The 22,088-nt window shown below is 32.7% G+C and overlaps 1 protein-coding gene across 5 annotated transcripts; it reads left to right on the forward strand.

Annotated features, from left to right (window-relative positions):
* The first annotated feature begins 13,915 nt into the window (after positions 1–13,915).
* On the forward strand, positions 13,916–18,531 carry LOC112755270 (cold-responsive protein kinase 1). Of its 5 annotated transcripts, none has more exons than XM_072221309.1 (5): positions 13,916–14,256; positions 14,335–14,938; positions 16,605–16,865; positions 16,952–17,761; positions 17,847–18,531. In XM_072221309.1, the coding sequence occupies exons 2-5, from the start codon at positions 14,875–14,877 to the stop codon at positions 18,290–18,292; spliced, it is 1,581 nt and encodes a 526-aa protein (XP_072077410.1). In that variant the 5' UTR covers positions 13,916–14,256; positions 14,335–14,874; the 3' UTR covers positions 18,293–18,531. The 5 variants fall into 5 exon arrangements, with proteins under 5 accessions (XP_072077410.1, XP_025659033.1, XP_025659036.1 ...); XM_025803248.3 differs by having other exon boundaries at positions 13,989–14,256; positions 14,335–14,934; XM_025803249.3 differs by having other exon boundaries at positions 14,093–14,256; positions 14,329–14,934.
* The last annotated feature ends 3,557 nt before the right edge of the window (positions 18,532–22,088 follow it).

Genomic DNA, 22,088 nt, shown 5'->3' on the forward strand with positions numbered 1-22,088 from the left:
AATTAAAAAAATTAAATGGTTCTCCACGGTTGATTCCAACGACAAATCAACAACAAAATAAATATGAACTATCAAGAACCAATTAATTTATTGAGTAGTCTAATGATATAATAAGTAAAAAAAACAAGTTAGTTATTAACAGCAAATTATAGTAACTAATTGATGTTATTAAAATAGGATAAAAATATGTTATTTTTTGCTAGTATTATGATTAACACCACTTCACTTAAAATATTCAGACGTAGCAAACTGGTAAACGTTTGGTGTACATAAAATCTATATGTGTGCATATTTTTTTTAAATTTATATAGTCAATTTTTTTTAAAAAATAGATATATATTATATTAAGTGAGTTAAAAAAATAAAATGGAAAGAAATAAAAGTAATAAGAGAAAAGAAAATAATGTTAAAAGGTAGAAAGATGAGAAAAAGTGAATGAAAAAAATTAAAAAAATAATTAAATTATAAAAATATTTTAGATATTTTAAATTTTAAATAAAATTATAATAAAGTAAAATTTTAAATTAGATTTATTTAAATTAAAATTAGTTTAAAAAAATAAATTGAATTTTATTTAAATTAATTTAATTATTTTTATTTTAAATGCTGAAATTCAATTTAATTTCCATAATAATTGAACTTTAAAGAATTTTCAAACCCTGTTAGTTGGATATGTGCATAGATGTTTTACACTTTTACTCTTCTCATGTGGAGGAGTTTCCTGATCATATGTCGTCACTGATTAGGGCCCCGTCACAACGTGATGTCCAAGTTTCCAATTACACATCTCACTTTCCAATTTGTCGATTGCCTAATTGCTTCAAACTAGTTATGGAAAAAAGAGAAAAAGTACTAGCAATAAGTTAAACACGGAAGAATAGTTAATAAACTGGCCTTCACTGCATATCTTCCGAATAAAGAAGTACAAAATATCTTGGGGACAATAATCGATCTAAATCAATTTAAAGTTACTTTATTTTATATTTAGGAATAAGTACTGTTTTGTTCTTTAAAATTTAGGATCAAAATTAAAATTATTTTTAATTTTATTTTGGATTTAAAATTTAGAGATGTTCAAATTTAAATCGATCCAAATTAATCTGTTTATCCAATTCAATCGAAACTAAAAACCGATAAAATCATATTAATTTGAATTTGATTGGATTTTGGATCTACTTTTCATTACGATCCAACCCAATTCAAATCGCATTATATGTTATAATATTATTATTTTATTATTATATTTATAATTATACTTATAACATGTTCAATTTATTATACATTTTTATATTATTCATGTATTATTATTATTTAATAAATATTTTATATTATTACTATAATTTTATTTCTATTGTTATGTTATAGTTGGCTTTGTTGAGATTTGTCATGTCATTGTTGATTATTTAAAATTTGATATTAAGACTTGTTAGATGTGTTTTTTTTTTTTTTTGGTCAAGTAAATTGGACAACCCAGTCCTAACTATCATAACACACCCACACTACACACTCACCCACACAACATTTAAGGGTTCATATTCAACACATGGTGCACACAGTGACAGATCCAGAAAATTTTAGGAGTGGGGGCAAAAAAAAAAAAAAAAATATATATATATATATATATATATATATATATTAAATAAATTTTGTTAAATATTATTAATTATATGGAGATATAAAAATTAAAAAGAGTTTGTGAATACTTTTATTCTTAAAATACTATTTATTATATATAATTTATAAAAAATATTTTTTATTTCTAAAATTTAAAATTAAAATATTTTAATTAAATTATAGATAACTTATTATCCTAACCAATCTTTTTATACACATTTAATAATAAAAGACTGAATTAACTGGCATATTAGCACCTAATAATACATTAATATTTATAATTTGAAATTAGAATTATATATAAATACTAGAAAAATTAAATCTTTATATGAAAAGTATGTTTATATAAAATAATAAAAACATAATTTTTATAATTTTTTTATTTTTTAAAATAATTAAATTTGTTATATATTTTTTAATTTAATTTTGATATAATGTTAGATAAAATATTTTATGTATCTGTTTAATTATATATTATAATTAAAATATTTTTTATCATTATTTTTAAAAATAAAAAATATATTCTAAATTAGTAAATTAATCAGTTCATTTTAAAATTTTATATGCAACATAGGTACATATAATAGAACAAAAGATAAAAAATAAGTAATAAGGATGAATAAATCGAGAATAAAATAAAATATATAAAGTCACGAAAAAATAAAATATTAGATTGATACTTAAACTATAATTGTTTGAATTAAAAATTGCAATTGAAAATATCAAAAAGAAAAATAATGAAATTGAAAGATACATAGAGTCATGGAGAGCTATATAAAAAAATTAGAGAATTTAAAATTTACTTTTTGATGAAGAGAAGATGACCATTAGACAAGGAATAAAAAAAATGTTGAAAATATAAAAATAAGATGAGGGTTTAAGAGAATAAAGAATTGACGGTACAATAATTAAATTTGATTAGGTTAAATAATAGTCAAAATGATAACAAAAAATAAAAAAATAAATTTAAAACTTTAACTAATTGAATTTATTTTATTTGTAGTGGGGTCATTTAAAATTTGAAGTGGGGGCATATTATATATAAATATATCTTTTAAAACAAAAATTAAAAACATCATGGGGCAAGTGCCCCCTCATTTGTATGCTTGGGTCCGTCCCTGGGTGCACACACCAAGGTTTAAACCCGAGTGCAGCATATTAAGATGTATATGATTTGACCAGTTGAGCTAGGCCTCAGCTGCAGACTTGTTATATGTGTTTAATTTTTTTAATTTACAAAACCGCAAAGCCAATACAATCCAAACCGCTTGAAATTAGATCGGATTGGATCGGATTTTTTTTTAAAATCATCCAATCCAAAACCGCACTGCTAACACCCATATTAAAATTGTCCCTAACATTTTGTTTGGTATTAAAATCGTCCTTTTGACCATTTTACCCTTATTTCACTAATTCTACTCTCTCATCTCTCTAACTCCAAACCCTATCTTCTTCACTCCATTGTCACAACACACACAGCTTCTCCTTCTTCTTCTACTTCTTCTCCGTTACACACAACCATCACACACCTCCTTCTTCTCTTCTTCTTCTTTTCTATCACATACAACCGTCACACACACTTCTTCTTCACCTCGACGATGACCTCCACTCCAACGGTGACCTCCATGCTTTTTATAAGATATAGTTTCATTCTTTTTGTTTTAAAAAAAATTTGAATCTGTTGTTGTTGTTAAATTTAAAAATTTTGATGTTGTTCATCACAATCCCTAATTCTCTAATTTTTTTGTTGGTTTTGTTTTTGTTCTTATTTCTAAATTTTTGGATTGTTGTTGCTATTTTTGTTTTTGAATTTCTTGTTTCTCCCTAATTTTTGTTCTTAATCTTGTACTTCATTATTCTTGATAATTAAATTCATAAATTTTTTATTTTTGTAATTGGAAAAGAATTTGGATATTTTTAATTCTTATAATTGAATTTTGTTAACTATATTTAAAGATTTGAAATTTTCAGTTTTGTTAAGGAAAGAAGAATTTGTTCTTCTGGAAGAAGAACAAGAAGAGTGAAATGGTGGAAAAAGTGATATTTTTATCATTTAAAAAAATTATTTAAAAGGACGATTTTAATGCCAAATAAAACGTTAGGAATAATTTTAAATCCAAAATAAGATTATGGACGATTTTGATTTTGATCCTAAATCTTAGTGACCAAAATAGTATTTATTCCTATATTTATTAATTATTATTATAATAAACACAATGTTAAATATAATAAATATATAATTATAAATATTATATACATAAAAATATAAAATATTAAGTTAAATAAAATCATTTTAAATTATTATTTTTAACATTATTCTATATATATCTAAAAAATTAGAGAAAAAATTTAATATATTACTATATCAATTTTAAAATAGTTGAATATTCATCTAAAAATATTTTTATGTAAAAATTTAATTAAAAATTATTAGAAAATTTAATCTATTTAAATAAATTCTTTAACATAGTCCGTATTTATATCTTGACTATTATTTGAATAGTCACTTTTAAATATCTAAAAAAATGGGCAATTTACGTTGATAAATCAAAGCTACCCTAAAATTACCTAAATCCCCCAAACCAAAAAATGTTACTTAGATGTCTCTGTTTACATTTCTATATAAATCGAATTTAATGAAGTCGAATTAGGATAATAAGTAGTAAATTAAATCGCTAATGAGTTATAGCTCAAATGGCATAGTCTCCCCATACTCAATTAAGAGGTTGCGAGTTCGAGTCTCCTATCTTTGGTAAAAAAAAAGTAATAAATTGAATCTATAGGATTTAAATTACATGTTGATCATACCTATTACTAATTCGAATAAAAAAGATTCTATTTGGCCTCATTCATAGTAAATCGAGTTGATTGATTTTGATTTACAATGAGCTAATATGAATTTGAATGTTGCCCATAGTAAATCGACTCAAATGATTTTGATTTTGGGCCAATAGTAATTCGAACTCATTAGCTTCGATTTACTAGCATGCGTAGCCTTAACTAAATCAAATTCAATAGATTTAATTTACCTTCGAACGCCTATATATATAATTCGAATCCAATTCATCGGATTAAAATCCAAAATTCCAACCCCACCGTCCCCTCCCAAATCTTGGAGAAAAACTCGCAGAAAATTCAAGATCTGTACACATGGAGGACGATCCAAATCGTCTGTATCGGTTAGATGGAGTCGCGCACATTGCTGGTGTCGTCCACGAAGAGGTTAGTGAATTCGATTTTTGTTTTTAACATAATTTAGTCGTGCTAGTAATGTTAACATGCTTCTTATAGTAGTTGTTTAAAGTCGTTATTAGAAATTAGAAAATTATTTTTTACAATATAATTGTTGAGTAGAAGTAGTAATCTATTAGTTGGTTAAATTTTGAGAACTTGAAATGGTACCTAAAAAAGTTAGTTAGAATTGTAAGCAATGTTAGATTTTTTAAGTTATTTGTTTTATATTCAGTAATATTTAGTTTAGGAATAGGGTTCAATATAACCCAACTATTGTAAGCATGATGCTGATTGAAATATTGCGATATTTTTTATACATTATAGATAATTTTTTTGTTAGAGGTGTGATGTACTTAAGTCCATTTAGTTTTAGCATTTTCTATTTTGTGTGAACATGTTGGGCGTTATTGTAAATGATGATTTAAAAATTCGGCGTGCAATGTTTAGCCTTTTTATATTTTAAGAATCGAACAATGTTTTGTTATGGTTATGATAAAAAAAAATTTTATCTTTGTCCAGCCCCATCGATGTATCACCAACATGAGAAGGCAACACGGTATGCCTTTGGATGACAGGATCATTCCATACTTGCAGATAGCTGGTTTATACCATCTTGCAAGACTGAACGAGATTTGGTTTAGATTGTGATACGTAACCGATACCTCGGCCACCTAGGCCATCTAAGAAACTCAGAATAACACGATAAGGTCGGACCCAAAAATTTGAATAACCAAACGTGGTCAGCGAAATTAATTCGCCTCAAGCGGCACTCAGTAAGGACCAAGAATCTCGGGCATATTCACACAACGAGTAAAATATCACCTATAAAGCCGAGCACACAACCTCGAAAAAAGGCAGGTTCTATTTTGAGTTTTGTATTACTTTTATCGCACTTATAAAACCTCCCATTAACTTGAGCGTCAGAGTATTTTTTGCAGGTATTTTCGCCGCGGTGTTTTGATCCGGACCGAGGTATAGCTCCCAGCAGAGGTAGTACAGTGCTCAGAGACGTTATAACTCGGTGATCCTTACTCGGACGAACCAGATTGCAAGACTGACCAATGGCTTGCAATGATGGAAGGCCTCAATACACGGTGAGAATGTCCAGAAAAGCCGATAGAAATAAGCTGAAGACTCATCCACTTGCCCACCAACCCGCACACGGCTCGTCCTCAAAACCGCGACACTACCTGGCATCGTGATCTGCACACCCATTACCCATCGTGGTAAGTCATTGTATGACTCTTTCCAATCTCCGTAAATCTGTATCACGGCCTTCTGTTTAGCCATTCAAACTCTCCTGTAAGTCGGTCTAAACCCAAAGTGTGCCTCCTGGCATTCTGCAGTACCTTGATCGAGACGGCAGCATCAGCTCTAATCATGGACAGTATAAAGGCCGATATGACATAATAATCAAGCATCCTGTAATCACTAGATATCGATGTGGCTAGGCAAGTGTGAGGACCATTGTACCGTTTTACCTCTCAAATACATCTGCACTGGCAGAGGCTAACCCGAATGAGCCATGCGCATCCGTTGTCGAACTCCTTGCACTTGCCGTAGTACTTGCGATGATCGGATTCCAACACCTTGTACTCAACCCCACGGTAGATGCTATAAATCTTCACGCTTAACACGACCTCCTCTTTATCCTAAAACTGCTGACCAACTTGAAATTCATATACAACTCCTGTATTCTGTGTATCTATGGCCCTGAAACCAACAGGTACTTCTGGATTCCCTTGCTGTACCATGGCATCCAAATCCAAAGTTGAGAAGTACAGGGGATACTGATGAGTTCCTGAACAAGATGCTCTGCTACCCACAATTGGAGTGGTCTGTGGTATGTCATCATCACTATTCTTTAGCTATTGTGGCAAGCTCCACATCATCATCATCATGCAGCGCATCTTCAACCCCAATCGTTACTCTACCCTCTCCGAAAATCGGGATGATAAGAAAAAAAAAAGATAGATAAAAGAAAAATAAAGGATAGATAAGGGATTTTTTCTACTAGACCTCTAAGAAACCTGTTCTTAGCAACCTAGGTCACCGGAAAAGATTCCCTACTAGACCTTCAAAGAACTTGTCCTTGACAACCTAGATCAGAGGGATGAAAATTGAATCACTCAATCTTCTCCATGCAACCAACGAAGCAAATCACTCACCTCACTCCTCACACAATAAAAACGTGCTTAAAAGCAACTGAAAATTTATTCATCAAAGTTATTCCAAATGGTCTCACCAGAGGTGTTTAAATAGGCTCCTAACAAACTAACTAAAAGATAAGATAACTTATTTAAATCAGATTTGATCTTATTGGATTAGATCAGATTTAATTTAAATTTTAAAATCCTAAAGATATGATAACTAATTTAAATCAGATTTGATCTTATTAGATTAGATCAGATTTGATTTAAATTTAAAATCTCTAAAAATATTACTAAGCAAATCAAAAGTAAATCAAATCATCCAACCATAGTTGTAAGAACCGAATCGGTGATCGAACCGGTCAGGTTACTGGTTCACTGGTTTATTGGTTCAACCGATAAACCGTTGGTTGAACCGGTAAAACCGGTTTCACATGAATAAAAATAGCAATCCTAAATTCCCTAGTTCCTATTCCCTATTCAGCAAGACAGCAACCTTAAATTCTTAAATAGTTAAATTCCCTATTCAGCAAGACAAGCAAATTCATATTTCATGGATTCAAATCAAGCATATAATCCAACAGTTTCATATTTCCAGTACAAATCAACAAAACATAAATTGATTTACATGAAAAATTTGATTTACATAACATGAAAAATGCAACAGCCAACAGTTTCATATTTCATGTCCTAATCCAACAGTAAATTTACAAGGAAATTCAACAAGCATATTCAACAAGGAAATTCAACAAGCATATTCAAGTGTAATGTATTCAACAGTTTCAAATTTCAACAAGCATATTCAACAAGAAAATTCAGCTTAACAGAACTTACAGTAACAGAACAGAGCAGAGTGTAATGTATTTCACACAACAATCATTAAACTTCAAGTGCAGAACAGAGCAGAAGCAGATTACAGAACTGGAGCAGTGGAGCTTACCTGTTGACAGAGTCACAGAGCAGTAGCACTAGAGCAGAAGGGCGACGGGGAGGGCGACTGGGCGAGGGCGACGGCGCTGGAATGGCGAGTTCGCGGGTGGCGGATCTGCTGTTCGGAGAGGATGACGGGCTGAGTTGGTTTCTTCAGAGCTCAGACCGCCGGTGAGACGAAGAGGATGACGGGCTGGGGGCTGGGTGAGTGAGGTGAGGGCGGCGGACTGGCGGAGGGCTGGTAGGGTTTCGCCGTTTCGCCGTTAGGGTTGGGGGGAATAGCCAAAAGGGGAGGGAAATTGGAACTGCAAACTGGGATCGGGTGGGGCGTGGGGGTGGTAGCCCGTAGGGCTTTTCTTTTTTTTTTTTTTTAAATAAATCAAAACGACGTCGTTTTGAAAAAGAATAAAAAAAATTTCCTAAACCGGTCGGTTAACCAAAAACCACCGGTTTTTCGGTTTTTATCAAAACTGGCCGGTTCAACCCGGTTCAAAACGGTTCTATTCCTTATTCGGTTACATCACTCAACCGGACCGGTTCTAGGTCCGGTTCACCGGTTTTCCGATCGAACCGGCCGGTCCGGTCCGATTCTTACAACTATGCATCCAACAAATTCTAACAGTAAAACAAATTAAAAATAAATGACTAAAATTTGAAAATTAATAAAAATTTTCTCCCATTGAATTTGAAAAGCTTTATTGGGCTTTTGTTGTCTTGCTTTAGCCCAATGGGCCTTATGAATTGTTGCCCTTTCAACACCATTGTTTTTTAGACGAACTCTTGGTCTTCTTGATGTCCAAGACTGGCATGACACAATTCTTCTAGAATTTAGATCCTTGAATATGACAAGATTATCATTCCGTTCCTTAGCTCTAAGATGACGAAAATGCCCTCTTGACCACATATCATTCTCTCCCTCTTAAAAAAGATTCGTCCTCGAATCTTGAATGAGAAGCGCTTCTTCCCTCCAAAGAATCCAAATCCAATCTCCTGGTTCAAATACCATGGTTTGTGGACTCTTCTCCATCCACTGAATTGTGGTTATGTCCTTCATGTGTGCAAGTTCAATATTTCCAACCATACTTTTACCATCTTGTCCAAGGTGTGCAATTTGTCTTTCTTCCTTTTCATCCATATTAATGCCTTTATAATTGACCAGCGAATCTACAAAACCTAGAAAACTTGATATAAAAATATTAGGAATTTCATGGTTAGATGTATGAGAAACTAAGGACTTTGTGGATTTCACTGAGACTAATGCACTTTTGTCTAAGTTAGAACTTTCTAGATCTCTCTCACAAGTGTGTTTATTGAACTCAGTTTCTTTTTCGCTCATTGACTCCTCTCGCTCACTATCCGCATCTTTTCTCTCAAAACTCTCGCTTTCAATCAAACATGGATTCTTTTCACTCAAACACTCAATCTCTTTCTCAATTTTGTTTCTCTCATATTTTTCAAATTGCTCACATCCCTAGGACCCAGTTGAGAAATTCTGCACTGTTGAATCTTCCAAAGACACATCACCCTCTACAACATTCTCAACAAATTCTTTCATCTCTGGCTTTGAAGAAGAATGAAAGATAGGCGTAGAAGAATTCCTCTTGTTATGGCGAACTATCATTTGTTGCACTTGCTCCCAGTTAATGGCCAATTTGACCAAATCGTCCATGGTCGTGTAACGGTAACGTTGGACTGTATCTACAAGTTATTCGCGTAATCCAAACAAAAATCGGTCCTTAAGAACCTCAGGACTCCTTTTAATATTAGCCATGTCCATCAAATATAGAAACTCCTTGTGGTACTCCATCACTGATTGTGAGCCTTGTTGTAACGTAAAAAATTTGCAAAAAATATATTGTGGTATGATGATGGCACAAACTGCCTCCTCATGATTTTCTTCATCTTCTTCCAGCTGCTAATTGGGCGCTTTCCGTACCGTCTTCTAGATCTTCCTAATTCAGTCCACCATATACGAGCAACATTAGAAAAATTGGCATGTACCAGTTGAACCTTCTTTTCTTCTGAAAGGATGCAATTTGCAAAAATTGATTCTACCTTCCTTTCCCATCTGAAATACGCTTTATGATCATTCCTCCCTTTGAATGCAGGGATTTGAAACTGAGAACTCTTTTTCGCATATGAGCTTCCTTCATCATCACTATCGTAATATTCAATCATTTTTTTATTATTATTTTTTTTTCAGACACTGACTTAAAGATGGAATAATTACAAAAATAAAATTAAAAAAAGAAATTTTTTTTTCGTTTGACTAATATGAATTTACAGAAATTAAAGAGAAAAAAAAAAGAGACTAAACAAGACCCATGGAACGTGTAGATAAATAAGAATTTACCTACAACCTGTAACTGATATCAGATGATAAGGATTTAGAAGGATAGATAAAGGGAAGCAACGGAAAAGACACAACGGAAGTATAAAAGATAAATAATGAAAAATAAAGGATAGATAAAGTTTTCCTACTAGACCTCTAAGATACCTGTTCTTAGCAACCTAGGTCACCGGAAGGGGCTCCCTACTAGACCTTCAAAGAACTTGTCCTTGGCAACCTAGATCAGAGGGATAAAAATTGAATCACTGAATCTTCTCCATGCAACCAGCGAAGCAAATCACTCACTTCACTCCTCACACAATAAAAACGTGCTTAAAAGCAACTGAAAATTTATTCATCAAAGTTATTCCAAATGGTCTCACCAGAAGTGTTTAAATGGGCTCCTAACAAACTAACTAAAAGATAAGATAACTAATTTAAATCAGATTTGATCTTATTAGATTAGATCAGATTTGATTTAAATTTAAAATCCCTAAAAATATTACTAAGCAAATCAAAAGTAAATCAAATCATCCAACAAATTCTAACAGTAAAACAAATTAAAAATAAATGACTAAAATTCGAAAATTAATAAAAATTTTCTCCCATTGAATTTGAAAAGCTTTATTGGGCTTTTGTTGTCTTACTTTAGCCCAATGGGCCTTATGAATTGTTGCCCTTTCAACACCATTGTTTTTGAAACGAACTCTTGGTCTTCTTGATGTCCAAGACTGGCATGACACAATTCTTCTAGAATTTAGATCCTTGAATATGACAAGATTATCATTCCGTTCCTTAGCTCTAAGATGACGAAAATGTCCTCTTGACCACGTATCACGGGACCATAATAGGAGTACTGGGCGTCGCAATCGCAACCTCCCCCAAGGGTCCAATCTCACCAACTTCTACGTCACCACTACGGTTCAGATTAGCTGCAAAGGACGGAGATGCAACTAAAACTGTCTTAGGTACAATCACCAGCACAGCTGACGAGGCACCAACAGGCATGAAACTAGAGCAGGCTGGATGTCCTGAAGATTGAGAATTCCGGTTCGAACCTCCAGAACTAGATACCACATCCACAAGCTTCGCCAACAGCTATGGGGTCCTCACCTCTAGAAACTGACGACGACAATGGAACAGACCTTGCAAATCTTCGTCACTGCTTATGACGAATGAATCGTACTTCACATCATCGTGTAACACGGAAATATAAATTCTATAGAATATCTTTTCCACCCGTTTCACACCATACAGACCTAGTATCTGGAGTATAGTGTTCTAAAACTTAATGAAACTCGTCGAAGGTTTGAGGAAAACACTCAGCGGATCCTTATCAGTAAATTTAATTTATGATCGCATTTTCTTCTTAATCATCCCTCTATAGTGCAACAGAACTAAAAAACTCTCATCACTAGCTATTGTGAATCTCACTATAGTAAAAAATTCACGTTGAGCTTGTATTTATATACATTAGGACTCTATAAATCAAATTAACTGCGTTCGATTTATACATATAGTATGATACATAGTAAATCGAGTCTAATGGCTTCGATTTACCATAAACCACTAATAACTGTAAATCGACTTTAATGGATTCGATTTACTAAGTGAGTATAAATCGAACCTTATTATTGCTTAGGTTTAGCATGGACCATATAAATCAAAATCTATAGATTTGATTTAGTAGGAGATGACATAATTCGAATTCTTTAAATTCGATTTACTTTCGAATCACAATGTCAAGTAATTCGAATCTTATAGATTCAATTTACTATTCATTACCCTAATTCAAATTTATTAAATTCGATTTATATAAAAATATAAACAGAGACAATTAAGTAACGTTTTTAGATTTAGAGAATTCAAATAATTTTGAGATGGCTTTATTTATCAACGTAAATTATCATTAAAAAATTGATGTTTCAAAACAACTATTAATTGAGATGGTAATGCAAAAAATCTGTGAAACGGGGATAGAAAAAAGCCTCTATGGAGATGAGGGATAGGAAATTCTTGGGACAAATTTTAGAGTAAGTATGAAATTTAGAGAACGACGTTTATATATTTTTATGGTATAAAAAAAATATCTTAAAAATGTTAAGTAACCCATCTTTTTACATTATATTTGTTCTCTTTGAGTCAATATTAGTTATTTTTTAAAATAAAAATATTATAAACACATAAAAAATTAATTATCAAATTAATTATCATGTATTTATGTATTAATTCATATATTGTTTAACTCATTTTTAATATATATTTTATATTTTAATATATATTTTATATAAATAAATAATTTAGTAGCTGAGTTTTAGTAAATATATAACATAGTTGATTAAAAAATATTAATCTAAAAGTATTAGTCTCTTAATTTCTTTTTTCTTTCTCACTTTTTATTAACCAATTTTAATATTAAATAAAAAATGTAAAAAAATATATACAGAGAGAAATAATTATACATACAATATTTCTTCGAAAATTATATCTCCATTATCTCCCCCCTCTTCTCGTCATAGAGCCTAGTATTCTTTTCTAGTTCTTAATTCCTGCTTCTTGAATCAAGTACTTAATTAATTCCTTGTTCCCATTCTTCAATATCCAAACAATATGTAAGGTTTGAGCTAGATTTCATGTAGTGTTTTCTTAAGCAGGATAATCCCTGTAGGGACACGCCAAGCTACATCTCTTTGCGAGAATTATTGGAGACAGGGTCATTCTTTATTCCTATATAGCTAATTACTGATTTATTATTTTTGACTTCTTTCCCCTGCATCACAAATACTTTCTACGAATAATTTACAAAGATAAATATCAATGTTAAAATAATAAATAAATACAATTATTCTCGTGTAAAATGAGGCATGGGTATTCCATTATAGCCATAGGAAAGTGATAAAGTTAGGGAGCAAGGAGAGGCATCCCGTGAACACTTTAGAGGATCATATACAATTGAACAATTTTATTTCCTGTATCAATAATAATGTTCGCTTTTTATTATAGAGGCCCCGGCCCCGCCTCATTCTAATCATACAAACTCTGTCATTACTATTACAAGTTTGCAACATCTTTTTCAATCCTCATCCTGTACTCTGCATTACCAAATATCTCATGCTCAAAATAATTGATTACGCTATTCAAAATTATGTTAAACATACACACATGCATAGCAAACATATATGTATGTTATGAGTAATTTAATAGTGGAAACCTATTATCTTTTTCTTAATGTAGAATTATTAGATAAAATAGAGACAAAATACTTTTGGCTGAATCATTATCACCGACTAATGAGAACATGACATGTGGTGGTGGTACGATTTTATTGGTGATGAAATATGTTTTTCGTTTTTGAAATGAAATTTATTAAATAAAAAATTACTAAATCAAATTGGCTTATTACAAATTTTACCTCTCTCAAAAATATAATTTTTAGATAATTTATAAATACCAAGCATATCTCACTTTTTGAACTAATTTTTAAAGTTTACTCGATTTCAGTTCTAACATAATATTAGATACTATTTAATCCAATCCAAAATTATTGTATCATTTACCTACAAATATTTATGCTTTGAATAATTATTTCTCGATAAAAAAAAAGTTGATTTTCTACTCAAACTCTTAATAATAATATTTGATCCTGTTCTGGACAACAATGGATAATCACAAAATTGACTATCCGGTTTTGAACATTATACAAATATAGTGATAAAAGACAATGTTACTTTGCCAAACCTAAAATTGTTAGGAACAAAACGTATATTCGAGGCAATAAAATGTCTTAACATATACTCATAAAGGGTATAAAATCGAGAACAAGAGAGCTCGAGACATGCAGAAAAAAAAATTGTATCATTATCTTTAACAAATATTACTAACTTAAACGTGTCTTTGCAAAAAAATTCTCTCAACCTAATGTAAACACAGCTCAAGTCAGAACACAGTTCAAGTCGGGGTCACTGAAATTACTCATCTCCTTTTCTTCTAACCCAAAAGGTACGAACAGATCCAAAAATATTTTTACCTCAATTTATGCTAGCATATGGGATTTATGAATATATTATAAAGTTGCAGATAGTAGAAACACAACGCAACCGACCATTTTGTTGGTATTCATCCTCGTCATCTGTTATGTTGGTCACGTTAAAGTCTAGTATTGGAAAGCAGCCTCATCATCATCATCATCCTCCTTTAGTTCATACACGTATTACCCCCTTCTTTTCTCTTCTCACTCTTCACAAACCATGTCTCTGCTTCTCCAAGTGTTCCTCCTCCTGATATGTGCTTCTCCATCTCTCCCCGCCAAGACCTCAGAGCTTGAAGCTCTCATGACCATCAAAGAATCTCTTGACCCACAAAACCGTGTGTTGACTTCGTGGACCCCACACTCCGACCCATGTAGCAGTTTCCCTGGCCATTTTGAGGGCGTGGCTTGCAACCAAGAAGGTCTTGTAGTGAATATCTCACTGCAAGGAAAGGGTCTCTCTGGAAGCATACCTGCCGCCATTTCTAGTCTTAAGAGCTTGACTGGTCTCTATCTTCACTTCAACTCTCTCAGTGGAATTTTACCCAAGGAGATTTCCTCCTTGATTCACCTCACTGACTTGTATCTCAATGTCAATTCTCTCTCTGGTGATATCCCTCGTCAGATTGCCAACCTCTCTAATCTTCAAGGCAGGTTGCTAACTTCTTTTTACTATTTATTATTACTATTTTTTGTTCTTGTTCATTGCATGCTTATCAGTCATCACATCTCAGATTCGTCAAACTGCTGAATACTTTAGTGACTTAACAGGGGTTTTGGATTTAAGTTCTGAGAATGGAAAAATTTGGTGGTCCAATTTTGACAATAAGACAAGAGTTCTTGAACTTGCCAACTTTTATTCTCTGCATGTTCATCTTATCTCTATGTGTGAATTGGGAAGGACTACTTATTTTGGTTCCATGTTATTTAGTTTGATGAAATGAGTATTTTGAGTAGCTGTAAATCTTCATTTCTCTCTCTATATCTTCTCGATTTATTTGTTGTTATCATTTTTATTTTATTACAAAAAAGTATAGGATACTAATATATTATCTCTTAATTTATTGCCAACAATAATTAATTATTATATTTTAAATATATATATAAAGAAACATCCAAAAAATATATTTATAAAAACACTTTTATTAAACACAATCATAAAAAAAATATTTTTATTAGACACATTTACAAAAACACTTTCATTAAACATAGTTATAAATAAGAATTAACAAAAATTGACAGAAATACTGTTGATAAGGTAATAGGATTGATTTATTATTTATTATTTATTTGTTGAAATTATTGTCAAGTTATGGATTACTGATGGATTATACTGATGGATTACTGATGCAACTGATCATGATGTGACTCCTATTTTCCATGTACATGAATTAATAATTATTTGGATTGAAAAATAATTGAGTCCCATAATTTATTTTTCTAATTATTTTTTTTTAATTTTTAAATAAAAAGATTTTTTTTATATTTTAAAAAAGAAACACATATATTTAAATTTTTACTTATTTAAATATTAATATTTAGCCATTTAGACTGTAAATGTTTTCAAGATGCATTTTAGGATAAGAAGACTCTTAGAAAGTGTGCTATCTATCTATAGAAAAATACTAATTCTCCTTTAATTTTCAGTCTTTATTTAATTTTTTTAAAAATTTATTATTATTTAATTAATTTAAATATTTACTTTTACGTATCAATTATTTTTTTTTGTGACTTTAAGTATTAGTTGTTTAAAAAATCAGAAATATTATTTATTTTTTATTCTTCCTTCAAAATTTTGTAGGTTTAATTATTCTGTTGGTCCTTATAGTTTCGTAAAATTTTCAATTAGGTCCCTATACTTGTTTTCTTTTTAATTGGGTCCTTACACTAATTTTTTTTTTCAATTAAGTCTCTCTTAGTAGTAATGGTTTAATTTTATATGGATCCAACTAAAAAAAAAAAAGAATTGGTATATAGACCTAAATAAAAGGAAAAAAAAAAGTATAGGACCAATTAAAAAAAATTAGTGCAAGGACTCAATTAAAAGAAAAAAAAGTATAGAGACCTAATTGAAAATTTTATAAAACTAAAGGGACCAACATAGTAATTAAATCAATTTTGTATTCTTAGCTTAGAGTCATGATCATTTTCATTTTCATTTCTCTACTTCTACTGTGTTCTTGTCATATTTGCATCATTGCCATAGAATTAGAAGGTTCATTGCAAATTTCTCTTATCTCATGTACTTGAAGGTCTTAGATTTTGTTTTTTCTTTTTCTCAACTCAGCATTGTTTCTAACATGTTACGATGTGTATACAGTTTTGCAGATTAGCTATAACGAGTTCAGTGGCGGTGTACCTTCTGAACTAGAGAAGTTGAAGAAGCTTAGCGTTCTTTCGCTGCAATATAATCAATTATACGGCGCAATTCCAGCGAGTTTGGGTGAATTGGAGTCACTAACACGATTAGATCTGAGCTTCAACCAATTTTTCGGTCCAATCCCAGTGAGTTTGGGTTATGCACCCAAACTGCAGATTCTAGATGTTCGAAACAATTCTCTCTCGGGGAATATCCCTAAAGGTTTATTTCTTTAAGTGTATCAATATACATTTTTTTTTTTAATATTTAGAGATTTGTATTTTGATCAGCTTTGTGTGCAAATGCAGCACTAGAAAGACTTAAAGGTGGATTCCAGTACATGAACAATCCTGGTTTATGTGGAACCGGATTCGCTGATTTATCTCCTTGTAGAGCAGTAATCAGTTCAGACCCGGTCAGACCGGAACCATACGAGCCTGGTAATCTTTCTTCAGAAGTTCTTCCAACGACGGTTCAACCAAAAGATATAAAGCCATCAAAACCATCGAATATCGGTTTGGTTTTCGCGGTAATTGCAGTTACTTTTGCTTCAACCATCTTTGGCCTGTTTATAGTGTTATGGTATCGGCATCAGAAATTGAAAATTGGACGCACTGCTAACACTACTAGCAAGATGAAGGAAGCACGCAAGAAAATTTCATCTCCTCTGATAAGTTTGGAGTACTCCAATGGATGGGATCCATTAGCCAAAGGGCAAAGTGGTTATTCCCAGGAATTCCTAGAGAGCTTAATGTTCAACGTTGAAGATGTGGAACGCGCAACACAGTGTTTCTCAGAGCTAAATTTGTTGGGGAAGGGTGAGTTTTCTACTATATACAGGGGAATATTGAGAGATGGATCTGTTGTGGTAGTAAAGTGCATTGCGAAAACAAGCTGCAAGCCTGATGAAACAGAGTTCTTGAAAGGGTTGAAGATATTGACTTCACTGAGGCATGAAAATCTGGTTCGGTTGAGAGGCTTTTGCTGTTCCAAGAGCCGTGGGGAGTGTTTTCTGGTCTATGATTTTGTCCCGAATGGGAGTTTGTTACGGTGCCTTGACGATGCTAAAGTTCTAGAATGGTCCACAAGAGTATCCATCATCCATGGCATTGCTAAAGGTCAGTTATTTTGTTTCATCAAAGGGCAGACAGATTGCCTCCCTATACGTTTCCTTATTTTCTTTTTCTCATGTTCATCAATCAGGTATTGCTTATCTGCATGGAAAGAAGGGAAGCAAAGGCGGTCTACTTCACCAGAATTTATCAGCCGATACAGTGCTTCTAGATGCTGGGTACAATGCGGTTCTTGCATATTCGGGATTGCACAAGCTGCTGGCAGACGACGTCGTCTTCTCCACCCTCAAAGCTAGTGCAGCCATGGGATATCTGTCTCCCGAATACACGAAAACGGGTCGTCTAACCGAGAAGAGTGATGTGTATGCATTTGGAGTGATTGTTTTTCAACTTCTTAGTGGTAAACGTGACATCACTCAGTTAAGTCGCCAGACGGTACAAGTTGATGACAAACTTGAAGGGAAGTTCTCGGAATCAGAGGCCGAGAAACTCTGGGGAGTTGCTCTGCTTTGCACCCACGAATCTCCTCATCTCCGACCATATATGGAAGATGTGATTCAAGAACTCTGTGACTAATACTTGCAGTTGTGTCTTGAGAAAAGTGAAGTATGTAGAAATGGCTGTGTATTATTATAGTTGAGTTGGACTATGCACAGAGAGATATGTTTTTATTTTATAGGCTACAGCTGAGAACGAGGAGTATGTTCATATAGCTATGTATTATAGTTTAGAAACTTTTTTGTATTGTCAAATTTTATCATGTTAAAAAAATTAACTTAAAAAAATAATTCAAAAAATTTAGACATTAACGAAAATAATTTTGAAAAATGAAAATGATACCAAAGCCTCAAAAGATAGTATATCAGACCCACACACATGGCAATTGCTCTGGTACCATTTGAAACTAAAGGATAAATTACATTTTATTGTGTTTGGTTGCATGATAGATTACATACTTTTTAACGTATAAAATCATCACATATATGTTTGATTTTTGTTTTTTTATTAAGAAAGTAAAACAAGAAAAATTATGAGAATATGAAACATAAAAGAGAAGATAAACAATAGAAAAAGATGATAATAATAATGATGAAGAAGAAAACGACGAGAAATTTTAAGTTAGGCAAAATTTATTAGAAAATAGTACCAAAATTTTTTAACTGTGATGCATACATTTTTCAATTTTGCATTGAAATTTTCTAACCGTGACAAATTGACACGTATTCTTGTTAAGTGGGTGAAATAAGAATTATCTCAATTTTGCATCGAAATTTTTTAAATGTGATGTGTTCTTGTTAAAAAGAGAAATGATGATGGAGGAAAAAAAGAAAAAAAAAAGAAATCAAATAGAGAAAAAAAAATCAAATGAAAAAAGAAGGTGGTGGTGGTGGTAGTGGTGGTAGTGGTGGTGGTGGTGACAAAAGAAAAAAATAAAAAAAGAAAGATAAGAAGAAAAAAAAATGCGTGTAGAGTACCTTATTAGACTTAGTTAAAAATTTTGTTTCGTTATAAAACTTTTTTGTATATTAAATATACTCTATAATTATACAAATATTTTATCAAGTTCGATATTTCTTTAAAAGTAAAAATAATGCCGAAAGTTAATTGATTAGTATTCAATTCAAATATAATATATTCTTAAAAAAAGTTAGATTAAATTTTTATTTAATTTTTTTATTTACCTTCTCATATTTAAAATTTAGTTATTCCACACCAAGTGAATTTATTTGGAATTTTTTATAAAACACTAAAAAAAATCTCTCACTGCACCACCATCACTCACACCATTGTCACCGAACCTCTCACCTCACCAATGCACTACACCCTCAACCACTATGCTTATTGTTGCATCTACCAACCCCATTGCATCACCCATTATTATCAACAATATTATCTAAAATGGCTAAAAGTACACTGAAATGAAAGGGAGTTTAAATTGTACTTAACTCTTTATTATGAAATAAATGAACATTAAAAGTGTTTTTGTCTCGGACTTGGCACCGAGGTATAGATCGGTAACAGTGGGAGGAATATTATTGATGTCTTTTTCCAAGTGTTTACATCGTGAATTCCTTTCTCGTTCGAATAATGTGGAGCACTTGCAAAAAGGACTATGATGTTTAATCATTTCGTGATCAAGAAAATAATAATGCCGATTACTAGTACAGTATTTTTTTTTTTTTTAAACAATTCAAATTGATTTTCACCAAGTATTGCTTTGCGAACAAGGGCTGTGTTGGTTGATTATTTCTACTTTTTGGTATTGAATAGGCAAGTTCTTCAATTGATGAGTTGATTATTGTCTTTGTGCCAATTTTTGCTAATTCTTCTAATTTCAATGCACAATTGCAATAGCCAATTTTTTTTTATTCAATTCACTTCCATTGTTATACCTAAGTTATTTATGCTTTAATTATTGTTCATTTCCTTTAATTGTTACTTAGGTTACTTGATTGTGGAAAATTACATTTTCCTTTAAGCATATCACTTGTTTTGAATATGTTTTTCTCAATTGAGTGTTTGTTTACCTTATTGGCTCTAATTTGCATTGTTTGACATTTTCTCTTTGCTTCTGTGATTTTTATCTGTTTCTCCTAAGTTATATTCCATTTTTGTTCTCTTTCAGGATGCGTCGCAAGGGCATGGAGAAAGCCAACCCTTTGGCTCCTCCTCTTGCACGTCCGAGCACCCAGCCGGACACTTTTATCATTGAGGAAGCCCATGAACAATATAAAAAGTTGGAAAAGAAGGCCTTCCACTATGAGAGGAAGCTTAGTGTATCGGAGAAGTATGCGGAAGTTATACATAACAAACTCGATTTCTACCAGTGGAAGTTCGTAGAATTCGACCATGTGGAGATCAATGAAAACATGGTCAAGGAATTCTACGAAAATCTGCTGAAGAGAGAGGCCACCACTATTTTTCTGAGGGGTGTCACCTTAGACACCTCCGACCATGCTTTAGAAGCCCTCTTGCAGATTCCGCATATTCCTCCGGGCCGCGATGCTTACCCTAAGATAGTGGCGGACTTGACTACGGGCAAGCTTTCCTTGAACGCGGTTCTGGAAGAGGATTGGGCTGCCTGAGGTCCGTTGGGAATACAGCAGAGGTGAGAACGCGGTTCCGCAAAGCATTGCATGTGCTCATCTCCATCCTGAGGTGAGGATCTGGCAGCAGATCATCGCCGATTATATCTTGCCGAGCACGCATGCTACGCACATTCGGGTTCGTGTGGCAGTATTACTTTGGGTCATTCTGGAGGGGAAGAGGATCTATGTTCTTCCCTTTATCAGAGATTGATGTGGAAGGTGAATCAACAGCAGAAGTACAACATCCCCTTTCCATCGATGATCACCCGTTTGGCCAGCTTATCTGGGGTGGAGAGGCATCCGACAGACCGGACGTCTGTCTATATGAGCACCAAGCTATTTCTGCCATACAAAGAGTATGATGGGCCACCACAGAAGAGGAGGAAGACTACAGAGCCGCCATCATCATCAGCTCCACCACCACCTTCAGCACCTGCACCTACTCCTCGGACACCCTATGAGTTGGCCTAGGACATTCTTCAGGCCATACACCGCACTGAGCGCCGCAATGAGTGCTGATTTCAGTGATTGGCAGCCAAGCTTGATGGTAGAGATCCTGGTCCACCTCCGGTAGCTACACCAGAGCCAGAGCCAGAGCCCGAGCCCGAGCCTGAGACTGAGCCAACGGCAGAGGAGCAGACAGTAGAGGAGCCAGCAATTGAGAGAGCTGGAGAGGCAGCTGACCAGGCTATCCAGGAGCCAGCAGCTGAGACCATTCCAGAGCCGACCCGTGCAATCATCGTATCAGTGACTACAGCACCCACCATCGCCAAACGGTGGAGCTTCTCAGAGTTGACCACCCCCCGGTCCGATTTTTGGGTACGGAGGACCGTGCACCATTTAAGTGTGGGAGAGGATCTATGATTTTTTGGGTGTAAACATTCTCTTCCGAACACTCTTTATTTAGTTTATTTTTGAACTTTATTATGATTTTGTGGATACTTTTAGTACTTTGTCTTATGCTACATACTTTTATTTTGATCATTTGTATATATGTTAGTTCACTTTTAGTTTATCCTTAGTATTGCATTTTCATTATGGTTTATATATATATATATTGCACTTTATTTTACTTAGTATATAGTATAGATATTGGTTGTAATTGGATGATGTGAATAGCATATGCCTAGCTCAATTTTGATCCTAATTGTTCATGTTAGTTTTTGGTTGTTGAAAATTAGGAAAGAACTATGAAATTTTGAAGAATTTGCATCCATCACAATATACATACATATAGGAAATAATTTTGGTGAAAAACAACAAAGATTTTCAAGAATTTTATT

This window comes from Arachis hypogaea, chromosome 16 (genome assembly GCF_003086295.3).
Source record: "Arachis hypogaea cultivar Tifrunner chromosome 16, arahy.Tifrunner.gnm2.J5K5, whole genome shotgun sequence".
In the NCBI taxonomy this organism is placed as follows: Eukaryota; Viridiplantae; Streptophyta; class Magnoliopsida; order Fabales; family Fabaceae; genus Arachis; species Arachis hypogaea.

Excerpts from the sequence above, each read along its gene's own strand:
- LOC112755270 (XM_025803248.3), top strand. The coding sequence starts at position 14,505 with ATGTCTCTGCTTCTCCAAGTGTTCCTCCTCCTGATATGTGCTTCTCCA. Across the intron at positions 16,866-16,951 it reads CTCGGGGAATATCCCTAAAG|CACTAGAAAGACTTAAAGGT; the intron begins GTTTATTTCTTT and ends GTGCAAATGCAG. Across the intron at positions 17,762-17,846 it reads CATCCATGGCATTGCTAAAG|GTATTGCTTATCTGCATGGA; the intron begins GTCAGTTATTTT and ends TTCATCAATCAG.